This window comes from Jaculus jaculus, chromosome 6, assembly GCF_020740685.1.
Source record: "Jaculus jaculus isolate mJacJac1 chromosome 6, mJacJac1.mat.Y.cur, whole genome shotgun sequence".
Lineage (NCBI taxonomy): Eukaryota > Metazoa > Chordata > Mammalia > Rodentia > Dipodidae > Jaculus > Jaculus jaculus.
The window spans coordinates 93,503,344-93,515,980 of record NC_059107.1 but is presented as its reverse complement, the minus strand read 5'-3'; the positions used below and the strand labels follow the sequence as shown (position 1 = coordinate 93,515,980).

General features: G+C 45.3%; 1 protein-coding gene across 1 annotated transcript; it reads right to left on the bottom strand.

Moving 5' to 3' along the window:
- Positions 1–560: 560 nt before the first annotated feature.
- Mettl7a (methyltransferase like 7A) lies at positions 561–8,952 on the bottom strand. The gene is made up of 2 exons (XM_045153684.1): positions 8,401–8,952; positions 561–1,488 (listed from the first exon to the last, which is right to left on the bottom strand). Exons 1-2 carry the CDS (start codon positions 8,896–8,898, stop codon positions 1,252–1,254), a joined length of 735 nt encoding a protein of 244 aa, XP_045009619.1. The 5' UTR covers positions 8,899–8,952; the 3' UTR covers positions 561–1,251.
- Positions 8,953–12,637: the final 3,685 nt, after the last annotated feature.

Genomic DNA, 12,637 nt, shown 5'->3' with positions numbered 1-12,637 from the left:
CTGGAATTCACTATGTATTCTCAGGGTCACCTTAGACTCTTAGCAATCCTCCTACCTCTGCCTCCTTCCCAAGTGCTGGGATTAAAGAAGTGCATGACCACTCTCAGCCAAGTGTGATATTTTAAGAGCTGAAGACTGGAAGGCAGGAAAAGAAATTGTGGTAGAATGTGGAAATAAGACATCACACTGTTTAGAACTACATGTGGCAGCCTGGTCAACTACTGCTAAAAGCCAAGCCAGTGATACTAAGAATAACAAACAGGTTCAGATTCTCTTCCAGAATATTCTTTGTTACTTAGACTTGGATATTCTGTTAGCTAGGATTTATTTATTTATAGCTTGTTAAGACTTTTTTTTTTTTCCTTTCCTGTTTTGGTTTTTTGAGGTAGGGTTTTACTCTAGCTCAGGCTGACCTGGCATTCACTATGTAGTCTTAGTGTGGCCTTGAACTCATGCATTCCTCTTACCTCTGCCTCCAGAGTGCTGGGATTAAAGGTGTGCGCCACCACACCCTGCTAAGATTTTTTTCATTTCTTCCCTTATAAAGTCTTTTTTTTTCGAGGTAGGGTCTCACTGTAGAGTCCCAGGCTGGCCTTGAACTCACAGCGATCTTCCTACTTCTGCCTCCCCAGTGCTGGGATTAAAGACATGTGCCACCATACCTGACATAAAGTCTTATTTTAAAGTGATTTAACTGCTTCTCAAAGAGGAAGTGAACTTAAAATCTGTTGGGGAGCAATTTAAATAGGACAACTAGAAGAATATTCAAGGAAGTCACCGAATAAAGACCAGATTTCAATTATGAAAGACCACTGTTTCTTTGAGGGGAGAATTCAAAGCTGTTTTGGCTTGTTTTACGTTTGATTCTGTGGAAGGCAACAGAAAACAGCTAAGCAGGATATAGAAAAACCAGCCACCAGCCATGTATAATGATAATAAGCACATGGCCCTCTTCTGTAAAAAGTCTGCATAGATGCTGTGTTATGTTTTAATGTCCATGAACCTAAGCTTCTCATGTGCAACTAGGTGGATGGGAATTGGTGTAGTGTTCATGATTTCTATCTACATCATCATATGGATGTATGCTTAATAAAAGTAATTACTTTAAAACAAACTAAAAGAAAATTAAAAAAACAGGGATAGATTCAACTGTACCCTAAAAACAAGGTTTTGCCTTTCCCCGATTAGTTTGTCAGTGTAAAACTGCAGCTTTAAACCATTGGCGACTTCACTCTCTGCTGCCACCTGCGGCTACTTCACGGCGTGTCCGTAGATATGAGGCCGCACCAGAGCCCAGGACAGGGGCGCCTGGATGTGCTGCAGCTTGAGCTTAGAGAAGCCCGCCTGCTCCAGGACCTTCCAGCTCTTTCTGGTGAGGTTGCATCCATCAAACACAAGGTACCAGACAGGATCCAGGACCTGTTGCCAGAAGTAATTCCATGTGGAGCGGTCAGCAGCTACATGCTCCATGAAATAAAACGCCCCTCCCTGAGAAAGACAAAAAGAACATGGATATTGGCTTTAGGAAAACAGGTTTCTTAAGATGAATAAAGCTTTTGAATTCAGTGATACAAGAGAACAGCTTGATGGGAAGACGAGGGTAAATGAGAACTTACTAAGATGCTCTTTGGAGCAGTAGTTTTATTTTATTTTTTATTTTTATTGAGTGATTTTTTTTTTTTTTTTTAAGGTATGGTCTTGCTCTAGCCCAGGCTGACCTGGAATTCACTATGAAGTCGCAGGGTGGCCTCGAACTCACGCGATCCTCCTACCTCAGCTTTCCGAGTGCTGGGAGTAATGGTGTGTACCATCGTACCTGGCTTTAAATATTTTTATTGATTTCTTTTTCTGCAAGCAGAGAGAGAAAGAGAGGAAAGACACAGAGAGAAAACATGAATATGGGTGCACCAGGGCCTCCAGCTGCTGCAAACATATTCCAAATGCATGTGCCATTTTCTGCATCTGGCTTTACATGAGTATTAGAGAATTGAACCAGGGTCATTAGGCTTTGCAGGAAAGGAAAGAGAGGGGGCACACCAGGGTCTCTAGCCACTGCAAATGAACTACAGATGCATGTGCCACCTTGTGCATCTGGCTTTACACAGGTACTGGGGGAACTGAACTCTGGTCCTTATGTTTTGTAGGCAAGTGCTTTAGCCTCTGAGCTCTCTCTCCAGCCTCCCCTCTCCCAACACACTTTTTTTTTTTTTGAAACAGGTCCTCACCACATCACTCAAGCTGACCTAGAACTTATTATGTAGCTGGAATTGGCCCTGTCTGATTCTCTGGCCTCTACTTCTCAAGTGCTGGAAATACAAGCCTGTCCCACCAAGCTCAACCTCTTCTTATACCTTTTGTTAAAATCTTTGAATGCCAGGCATGATCGCACACACCTTTTGTCTCAGCACTGTGAAAACAAACAAAACAACAACAACAAAAAAAACCCACCTTTTAATTCAATGACAAGTTGTTCTTAGGCACTGCCTCACAGGCCTCTGAAAACACCAGCAGAACCTTGGCAGTCAGAATCCACACAGGGCATGTCTTTGACTGAACTGTTATATCATTTATGTGTAAATGAAGGAATGAAAATGCTGATTCAGGGGTGGACAGATGGCTTAATGGTTAAGGCATTTGCCTGCGAAGCAAAAGCACCCAGGTTCAGTTCCCCAGGACCCACGTAAGTCAGATGCACAAGGGACACATGTGTCAGGAGTTTGCTTGAGTGGCTAGAGGCCCTGGTATGCCCATTCTCTCTCTGTCTGTCTGTCTCCTCCATCTCTCTCTGCTTGCAAATAAATAAAAATTTTAAAAAAAGAAAAAGGCCGATTCATCTCAAAGCATTATTGAATCCCGGGTGCTGTTTGTCACCTGGTTCTCTGGTCAGCCAGTGCTCGGTAAGCAGAATGACTGTCATGTAGGGTGAGCACCCAGCTACTTTCATGTCACTGCATGTTATTAGGGTGTCGTCAGGAGTTTTTTATAGGGAAAAAGAAAAAGGGATCCAGCCGGGCGTGGTGGCGCACGCCTTTAATCCTTTAATCCCAGCACTCGGGAGGCAGAGGTAAGAGGATCACCGTGAGTTCAAAGCCACCCTGAGACTACAGAGTTAATTCCAGGTCAGCCTGGACCAGAGTGAGACCCTACCTCGAAAAACCAAAAAAAAAAAAAAAAAAAAAAGAAAAAGGGATCCATCCTGCCACGCCAACTCCAGTGGAGTTTCACAAGGCGGAGGCGAAAGCTTCAAGGAAGAAAGCCTCCTGGAAGGACATGCATTCTCCAGGCTTGTAGTGCCTTGTGCTGCTCTCTAATAGCTGTTTTCTTCATCACTACTGTTCTGTTCCTGACATGTGACAGCAGCATGATGTTCTTTCACAATTTAGTAAAAATTAGATATGGAACAAGTTTCCATAAAATTGAGTCACCTGATGGTGTGACGCTTCCTCCAAAGACCCCGCTGTTGTTTCAAGCCATAGTCAGAATTCCGAGGACCAGAACCAATCAATGAACCATCACCTTATACAGCAGTGTTATGGGACTGGGGATACGCTAGCAAACAATGGTGGGAAGCATGTTTCTTGGTAATGTTTAACTTTTGTGAACAGACTTGCTAGGTCGAGGCCACCTTGGTGCTTGCTTATGAAAGCACAAAGAAAAAGCATTAGGAAACAACTGGGATCCAATTATGAGAAGGCAGCTTTGATATCCCTACATTTTTATGGTTCAAGGAAGAAAATAAATATGTTAGAGTTATGATGTCGCCCTGTTAGAACTTTTGTTAAAAATGCCTGATGCTTGAAGCAGGCTGTTCATAGAAATTGTACTGCATGAATAAACAAAGGCTAAGGCAGAATTGTATATAACCTGATGCTCTACTTCAGTAAATACACTCAGATATATCAACCTTGTGTGTGTGTGTGTGTTTGTCACTTCGCCGACTCCTTGCCCACCTCCCAAGGCCCTGTTTTTCCTCAGATTGGTGGTCCTGGCTTTGCCAGTCTGTGGCACCATCCCACCTTTCTCAGCTTCTTTTTTTTTTTAATTTTTTTTGGTTTATTTTTATGTATTTATTTGAGAGCGACAGAGAAAGAGGCAGAGAGAGAGAGAGAGAGAGAGAGAATGGGCACGCCAGGGCCTCCAGCCACTGCAAACAAATTCCAGATGCGTGTGCCCCTTGTGCATCTGGCTAACGTGGGACCTGGAGAATCGAGCCTTGAACCGGGGTCCTTAGGCTTGACAGGCAAGCGCTTAACCGCTAAACCATCTCTCCAGCCCTCTCAGCTTCTTAATCTATTTGTTCATTGTGTGTGTGTGTGTGTGTGTGTGCGCGCGCACATACACATGATATGGCATGCATGTGAACATCAAAGGACAATTTTTTTGGGTGTCCATCCTCAAGGGCCTTCTACCTCACGTTGTTCACCACGGCTTTCTTAACAGGCTAGCCTACCCCACGTTTCCAGTGGATTCTCCTGGCTGTACACCAGCCACGGCACCCAGCCTTTTTACCTGGGGTCTGCAGATGGGGACTTGGTTTCATGCTTGCCTGCCATGTGCTTTATCCACCGAGCCGTTAACTCCCGTCTGCCTCTGTTCTAGCTACCCTGATCACTACCACATGCAGAGTGTTTCAAGAAAGTTTCTCCAAATTATACAGAAAAGGTAAGCCTTATTTTTGCTAATTGAAAATTTAGAATTTTCTTATTAAAAAAAAGCGGGGAGGGGGAAGCTGGGTGTGGTGGCACACGCCTTTAATCCCAGCACTCAGGAAACTGAGGTAGGAGGATTGCTGTGAGTTCAAGGCCACCCTGAGAATACAGAGTGAATTCCAGGTCAGCCTGGGCTAAAGTAAGACCCTACCGCAAAAAAAAATTAAAAATAAAAATAAAAGGGGGGATGGCTTAGTGGTTATGGCATTTGCCTGCAAAGCCAAAGGACACAGGTTCGATTCCCTAGGACCTATGTTAGCCAGATACACAATGGGGTGCATGCATATGGAGTTTGCTGTGGCTAGAGGTCCTGGTGCACCCATTCTCAGTCTCTCCCTCTCTCTGTCAAATAAATAAAAATAAAATATAAAAAAAAGGGGGACTGGAGAGATGGCTTAGTGGTTAAGGCACTTGCCTACAAAGCCTAAGAAACCAGATCCAATTCTCCAGGTCCCATATAAATCATAAGCACAAGGTGGCACATGTGTCTGGAGTCCGTTTGCATTGGCTGGAGACCCTGGCACACCCATTCTCTGTCTCTCTAAGTAAATTAATTTTTTTAAAAAAAGGGGGGGAAAAAGAGCCAGACATGGTGTCGCCTTTAAACCCAGCACTCAGGAAGCAGAGGTAGGAGGATTACTATGAGTTCAAGGCCACCCTGAGACTACATAATAAATTCCAGATCAGGCTGGGCTACAGTGAAACCCTACCTCAGAAAAAAAAGGCAGGGGGAGGGAAAATGGCTCAGTAGTTAAAGGTGCTTGCATGCAAAGCCTGCTAATCTAGGCTTGAGTCCTCAGTATCTACATAGCCAGAGGTACAAAGTGGTGCATGCATCTGGAGTTCATTTTTAGTGGCAGAAGGCCCTGGCATACCCATTCTCTCTCTCTCTCTCTCTCCCCCCACTGCCCTCTCTTTCTTTCTCTCATAAATACATTTTAGCTGGGCGTGGTGGCACACGTCTTTAATCCCAGCACTTGGGGAGGCAGAGGTAGGAGGATTTCTGTGAGTTCGAGGCCAGCCTGAGACTACATAGTGAATTACAGGTCAGTTTGGGCTAGAGAGCAATACCCTACCTTGAAAAACCAAAACCAAAGAAAAACATTTTAAGATAATTTTTAAAACCTAGGTGTGCTTGTTCACCTAGCACTCAGGAGGGTGAGGTAGGAGAATCTCTGTGAATTAAAGATAATCTGAGCTACACAGTGAGTTCCAGGTCATTCTTGGCTACAGTGAGACCCTGACTCAGAAAACACACAAAGAAAGTTATTTCCTTAGGAGAGGGTAGGAGACAGTAGAAGAGGCAAGGCAGGCTCAGAGAAGTCAGTGTACATTCCATTACACCAGAAATGACTGAGTAATCCAGGAGGTTGACAGTTTGGGGCTAGAAGAGAGATTTGGGATAGACATTTTAAATCTGGAAATTAACTGTGTACCTGTGGTAACTGAAACCACTGGGGGCACATGCGATTGCCAGGGGGTATATATAAGTGAAATAAGAGACAAGAAAGGGACCCCAGGGCCTGGAGGGATGGCTTAGTGGCTAAAGCACTTATTTGCCTGCAAAGCCAAAGAACCCAGGTTCGATTCCCCAGGACCCATGTAAGCCAGATGCACAGAGTGGCATATACATCTAGAGCTCATTTACGGCAGCTGAAGGCCCTGGTGAGCCCATTCTATCTGTCTCTCTCAAATAAATAAAATTAAAAAAAATAAAAATAAAAAGGACCTCAGTATTCAGGGATGGCAGAGGAAGAACATAAAAGAACAGAAATGCTGAACTCAAAGAGGGAAAGACCCATAACAAGCATTGGTGCAGCAGCGTTAGACCTACAAACTCTGTGACTCTGGACGAGCTTCTTAACCTCTCTGGGTCTTTTCCCTGTCCAATTACAAAGATAAGAAAAATTTGCTTGGAAGGATTGTTGTGAGGATGAAGCAAGTATGATACTGCTCCCATTCTGTCCAGCAGAAATGAGGACCTTGCACAAGCTAAGGAAGATGACCAAGAACATCACCTACCTTTCCCCATCACTCAGGGACTTCTTTTCGTGAATTTTCAAGGTCTCACTCTAGTCCAAACTGACCTGGAATTCACTATGTAGTCTCAGGATGGCCTCAAATTCACAGCAATCCTCCTACCTCTGCCTCCTGAGTGCTGGGATTAAAGACGTGCACCACCACACCCAGCTGGGACTTTTTACTCTGCATTCTCTGTTCTGAATGCTTTCCTGCATCTACATTCCCATCAGCAGAGACCACTCTACCTAAACAAACATACATATACATATATATACATATATGTATGTATGTATATATATATATATATATATATATATGTTTAAAAAATATTTTATTTACTTATTTGAGGGGGGGCAGATAGAGAAAGAGAATGGGGTCACCAGGGCCTCCACCCACTGCAAATGGACTCCAGAGGCATGCACCGCCCTGTGTATCTGGCTTACATGGGTACTGGGGAATTGAACCTGGGTTCTTTGTCGTCTCAGGAAAGTGCCTTAACCACTAAGCCATCTTTCCAGCCCTATTTATTTATTTATCTATTTATTTGCCAACAGAGAGACAGAGAGAATGAGCACGCCAGGGCCTCTAGCCACTGCAAACAAATTCCAGATACATGTGCCTCTTTGTGCATCTGGCTTTAAGTGGGAACTGAAGAATTGAGGGTCATTAGGCTTTGCAGGCAAGCACCGAAACTATTGAGTCATCTCCCCAGCCCAGACCACTCTTTAAATTTGTTAAGTTTCTTAGCAAAGTCTTAATATATAGTTCAGTAGCCTTGCTGTGTTAGTTACTGAGCCGGGTTAGCTTCCCTCTCTCCTCCTGCCCTTGCCCCCACATTGCTGGAAGTACAGGTATGTGCTATCTCACCCAAACCCTTGTTCTTTTAAATAGTTGCAGAATTCCTTTACACTGTGACAATTTCCTTAACAACCTCCTATTGATGGACAAGAAATTTACAGCGTCTTACAAACACTACTTTAATAAATATCCTTGCATGTGGACAAGTTTTGCACATCTGTAGCTGTAGGATAAATTTCTATTAGATAAGATCACTTAAACTGGGCATGGTGGTGGACACAGCAGTCAGGAGGCAGAGGTAGGAAGATCACCATGAGATCAAGGCCGCCCTGAGACCACATAGTGAATTCCCAGTCAGCCTGAACTAGACTGAGACCCTAGCATGAAAAAACAATAAAAATAAAGAAATAAATTTAAAAATAGACAAGATCACTTAAAGTTTTGATGTTGTTCAATGATCCTTCAAAAGACGTCCTTCAGGGTAACTGAAACCACTGGGGGCACATGACAGTGTAACAGGTAAAAATGTTCTCTAGCTGTGAATTTGCATATTGTTTATATTAGTGGCTATTTTAAATTATTTATTTTTAAAATTTTTGTTATTATTATCACTTTTTTGAGGTAGGGTCTCACTCTAGCTCAGGCTGACTGGGAATTCACTATGTAGTCTCAGGGTGGCCTCGAACTCACAGCGATTCTCCTCCTCTGCCTCCCAAGTGCTGGGATTAAAGGCGTGCGCCACCACGCCCGGCTCCACTCTGCAGCTCAGCGCTATCCTCTCTAGCTAACTTCTTGCGTTAGAATCCACTGAGTCCGGCCCTTTGCTTGTAATGGCTGCTACTGCCCAGATTTCCCCTTCCCCTTCACTCACCGGCCTGAGCACCCGGAGCACCTCGCGCAGGATCTGTTCCGGGCTCTCCACCGAGCACAGCACCAGGGTGCAGACCACGACATCCACCGAGCCGTCGGCCACTTGGTGCATGTCCTCCCCGGCCGCCACCACGAAGCGCTCGAACTGCAGGTGCCGGCTCTCGGCAATGCTCTTGAACAAGAACTTCTCAAAGTTGGGGTTCGGGTCAACACACGTCACCGTGCACCCGGACGGATAGAACTTGAAGTTGGCCCCGGTGCCACAGCCCACCTCCAGCAAGGAGAGCTTCCCGGAGGGACCCGCGAACTCCTGCAGGTTGCTGAAGAGCTCCCGCTTCCTGCCGGCCATCTGCTCGTTGTACATCACCGTGAACCGCGACAAGAAGTGGGGGAACCATTTCTTGCATATCCAGCTCCACAAGCCCAGAAAGTGGAGCACGTAAACGGGAAGGGCCAGGATGCGGACAGCCAGCTGGAGGACCGAGAGGGCGAGCTCCATCTCCGCCCCGGGACCAGCCGCGCCGAGCTCAGGAATTCTACAGTGAGCGCGGCTCTGGCCCCGCGCCGGAGCCAATCAGCCTCGAGCAGTGGGCGTCGCAGCCAATCAGCCGTGAGCAGGGAATTCCCGCCCTCTGCAGTCAGACCGCGGGCAAGCTGAGACTTCTGCCCCCCGCCGGAGACCTCGGGCACAGCGTGACTCAGCAAACTCGGTGTCCGAGCTTTTCCGTGAGGGAAAGCTGGCAAGAGACCCTCGTCTCAGACCAATTCTCCCTCTCCGACTTTCGATTTGGTTTCCTGATGGGGGTCTGGTTATGGGCAGTGGACTTTGGCCCCCACCAGCCAATGCCCTTTAAGGAAAGAGCCTCTGGGTGGAGTTTGGGCCTTTTTAATGCCAGCGCTCCGGAGGCAGAGATAGGAGGATCACCGTGATTTCGAGGTCACCCTGAGACTACATAGTGAATTCCAGGTCAGCCTGGGCTAGAGTGAGACCCTACCTCGAAAAACAAACAAACAAAACAAAAAAGGACAACTGAAGGGCTGGAGAAATTAGTGGTCTCTTGCCTACAAAGCCAAAGGAGCCAAGGTTCATTCCCCAGGACCCCACATATGCCAGATGCACAAGGTGGCACATGTGTCTGGAGTTTGTTTGCAGTGGCTAGATGCCCAGGCGTGCTCTCTCTCTGCTTCTCTCTCGCAAAAAAATAAATTAAAAATATATTTTAAAAAGTATATATATGTGTGTGTGTGTGTGTATATGTATGTATATGTATGTGTGTGTGTGTGTGTATGTATATATATGTATGTGTGTGTGTGTGTATATATATATATTAATTTTTGTTTTTGTTTTTGTTTTTTGAGGTAGGGTCTCACTCTGGTCCAGGCTGACCTGGAATTCACTATGTAGTCTCAGGGTGGCCTTGAACTCACAGCGATCTACTTCCTACCTCTGCCTCCCGAGTGCTGGGATTAAAGGCGTGCGCCACCACGCCCGGCTATTATATATATAATTTTTTAAAAGCACAACTGAAAATGACCGCCAGAGCCTTGTAAATAGCACATCCCCACTTCCTCCTCCCATCCCTTCCCCTCCACCCCGCCCTCTCCACTCCACTCTAGCCCTGTTTATCCGAAAGGAAGCCTCGCCTAGCCAGGGTCAGGCTCAAGCGTTTGCATGTTAATGATTAAACAGCAGGGCTGTTGTCACTACTTTTGGCCACCAACTTTTGAAGCACAATCTGTCTTCAATTACACTTCATTATTGTATTACTCGGAGAAACTAGATAAAAATCGTGCTCAGAACATTCACATTTGGGAGATTAAAGCATTTACAAAATCGTTATAAGCACAATGGTGTGGTGGGGTTTTTTGTGGTGGTTTTTTATTTTTATTTTTGTTTTGTTCTTGAGGCAGGGCCTCTCTGTTACTCATGCTGATCTGGAATTTAGCTCCATCTGACATCAAAACATGCTATGTAGCCAAGGTTACCTTGAAGCTACTTGATATGCCTACCTCCACCTCTCAAATGCTGGGATTAAAATTATGTGTCACCATGCTCAACGCTATTTACTTTTGTTTTGTTTTGTTTTTTTGTTTTTCAAGGAAGGGTTTCACTCTAGACCAGACTGACCTGGAATCCACTATGGGGTCTCAGGGTGGCTTCGAATTCACAGCAATTCTCCTACCTCAGCCTCCTGGGTGCTGGGATTAAAGGTGTGAGCCACCATCCCTGGCTTCCACGCTGTTTACTTTTAAATGAGCAATAGACATCTGCAGGGGGCAACTCTATCTTTTTTGTTACACCCTAACATATATTACAAATATCATAGGGGTTCAGTGTTTAAAGATGATAGTTTACAAATATAAAGTTGTTTTTTTTTTTTTTCATCTATGGTTTTTGTGAGGTAGGGTCTCACTCTAGTCCAGGCTGACCTGGAATTCACTCTGTAGCCTCAGGGTGGCCTTGAACTCATGGTGATCCTCCTACCTCTGCAAAAACAAAACAAAAAAAAGCCAAATAGGGCTGGAGAGATGGCTTAGCAGTTAAAGTGCTTGCCTGCAAAGCCTAAGGACCCAGGTTTGATTCTCCAGGTCCCACATAAAACAGATGTACGAGGGGGCGCATGCGTCTGGAGTTCATTTGCAGTGGCTGAAGGCCCTGGCATGCCCATTCTCACTCTCTCTCTCTCTTTCTCTTCCCCTCTCTCTGTCTCAATTAAATAAATAAAATAGGTAAATTTTAAAGTATTAAAAAATAAAAATAAAAAAGAATATATCTTACCTTTATGTTCCTCCTGATCCTTAGTGGTCCCTCCTTTCTACCTTTCTATTTAATTTAATTTAATTTAATTTAATTTAATTTAATTTAATTTTTTCGACGTGGGGTCTTGCTACAGCCCAGCCAGACCTGGAATTCACTATGTAGTCTCAGAGTGGCCTTGAATTCAAAGTGATCCTTCTAGTTCTGCCTCCCTAGGGCTGGGATTAAAGGCGTGTGCCACCATGCCCAGCCAATATTACCATTTTTTTTTTTTTCAAGGTAGGGTTTCACTCTAGACCAGACTGACCTGGAATCCACTATGGAGTCTCAGGGTGGCTTTGAACTCACAGCAGTTCTCCTACCTCAGCCTCCCGGGTGCTGGGATTAAAGGCGTGAGCCACCAGCCCGGCTTCAATATTAACTTTTCTAACTGGGTGATCGATGCAGGAGCCATTTTATAGTTTGTTTGTTATACCTTACTCATTTCTTTAGTCACATTTGAATTATTTTCAAGTTGGGAATATGAAAAATTAAACTGCTATAAAAATTAATATACAACTGTTTGTGTAGACAGGTGCTTTCATTGCCCCTGGATGGGTAATATGAGTACTGTCAGAGTCCCTCCCCGCCCCGCCCTGCTCTTACCTGCTCAACAAGCGCAGAGGAGGACTTGAAGCATTTGAACTATCTCCTGCTAGAAGAAAGAATGCGGCAATCCCCCAGCCCCACCTCAGCCACCTGCTCAAAGTCCTTCACAGTGCAGGGCCCTATCTCCTCGCCCAGTAACCCCTAGCAACTGCCACCTAGCCCCCCTCAGTGTCTGGACCACACTTCTCTCTCCCTTTGGGTCTCACTCTAGCCCAGGCTGACCTGGAATTCACTGTGGAGTCTCAGGGAGGCTCAAACTCAGGGCAATTCCCCTACCTCTGCTTCCCGGGTGCTGGGATTAAAGGCGTGTACCACCATGCCAGGTTTCAGCTTGTCTCTTGTTTCCCCTCTTTTTATTTTATTTTTAAATAGTTTTTTATTTTATTTATTTGAGAGTGACAGACACAGAGAGACAGATGGAGGGAGAGAGAGAGAGAATGGGCGCGCCAGGGCTTCCAGCCTCTGCAAACGAACTCCAGACGCGTGCACCCCCTTGTGCATCTGGCTAATGTGGGACCCGGGGAATCGAGCCTCGAACCGGGGTCCTTAGGCTTCACAGGCAAGTGCTTAACCGCTAAGCCATCTCTCCAGCCCTCCCCTCTTTCTTGAACCCAGAAACTGGCAAGAATATCAAGGAAAGAAGGGAAGGGAAAGGAAAGGAGGAAGGAGAAAAGAAAAGATTCCAGCATTGGGGAGGCAAGAAGGAGAGGATTGCCATGAACTTGAGGTCAGCCTGAGATTGCATAGTGAATTTCAGGTCAGCCTGGGCGAGAGTGAGACCTTACCTCGAAAAAACACGAAAAAAGAAGAGAAGGGGAAAAAATAAGGAAGG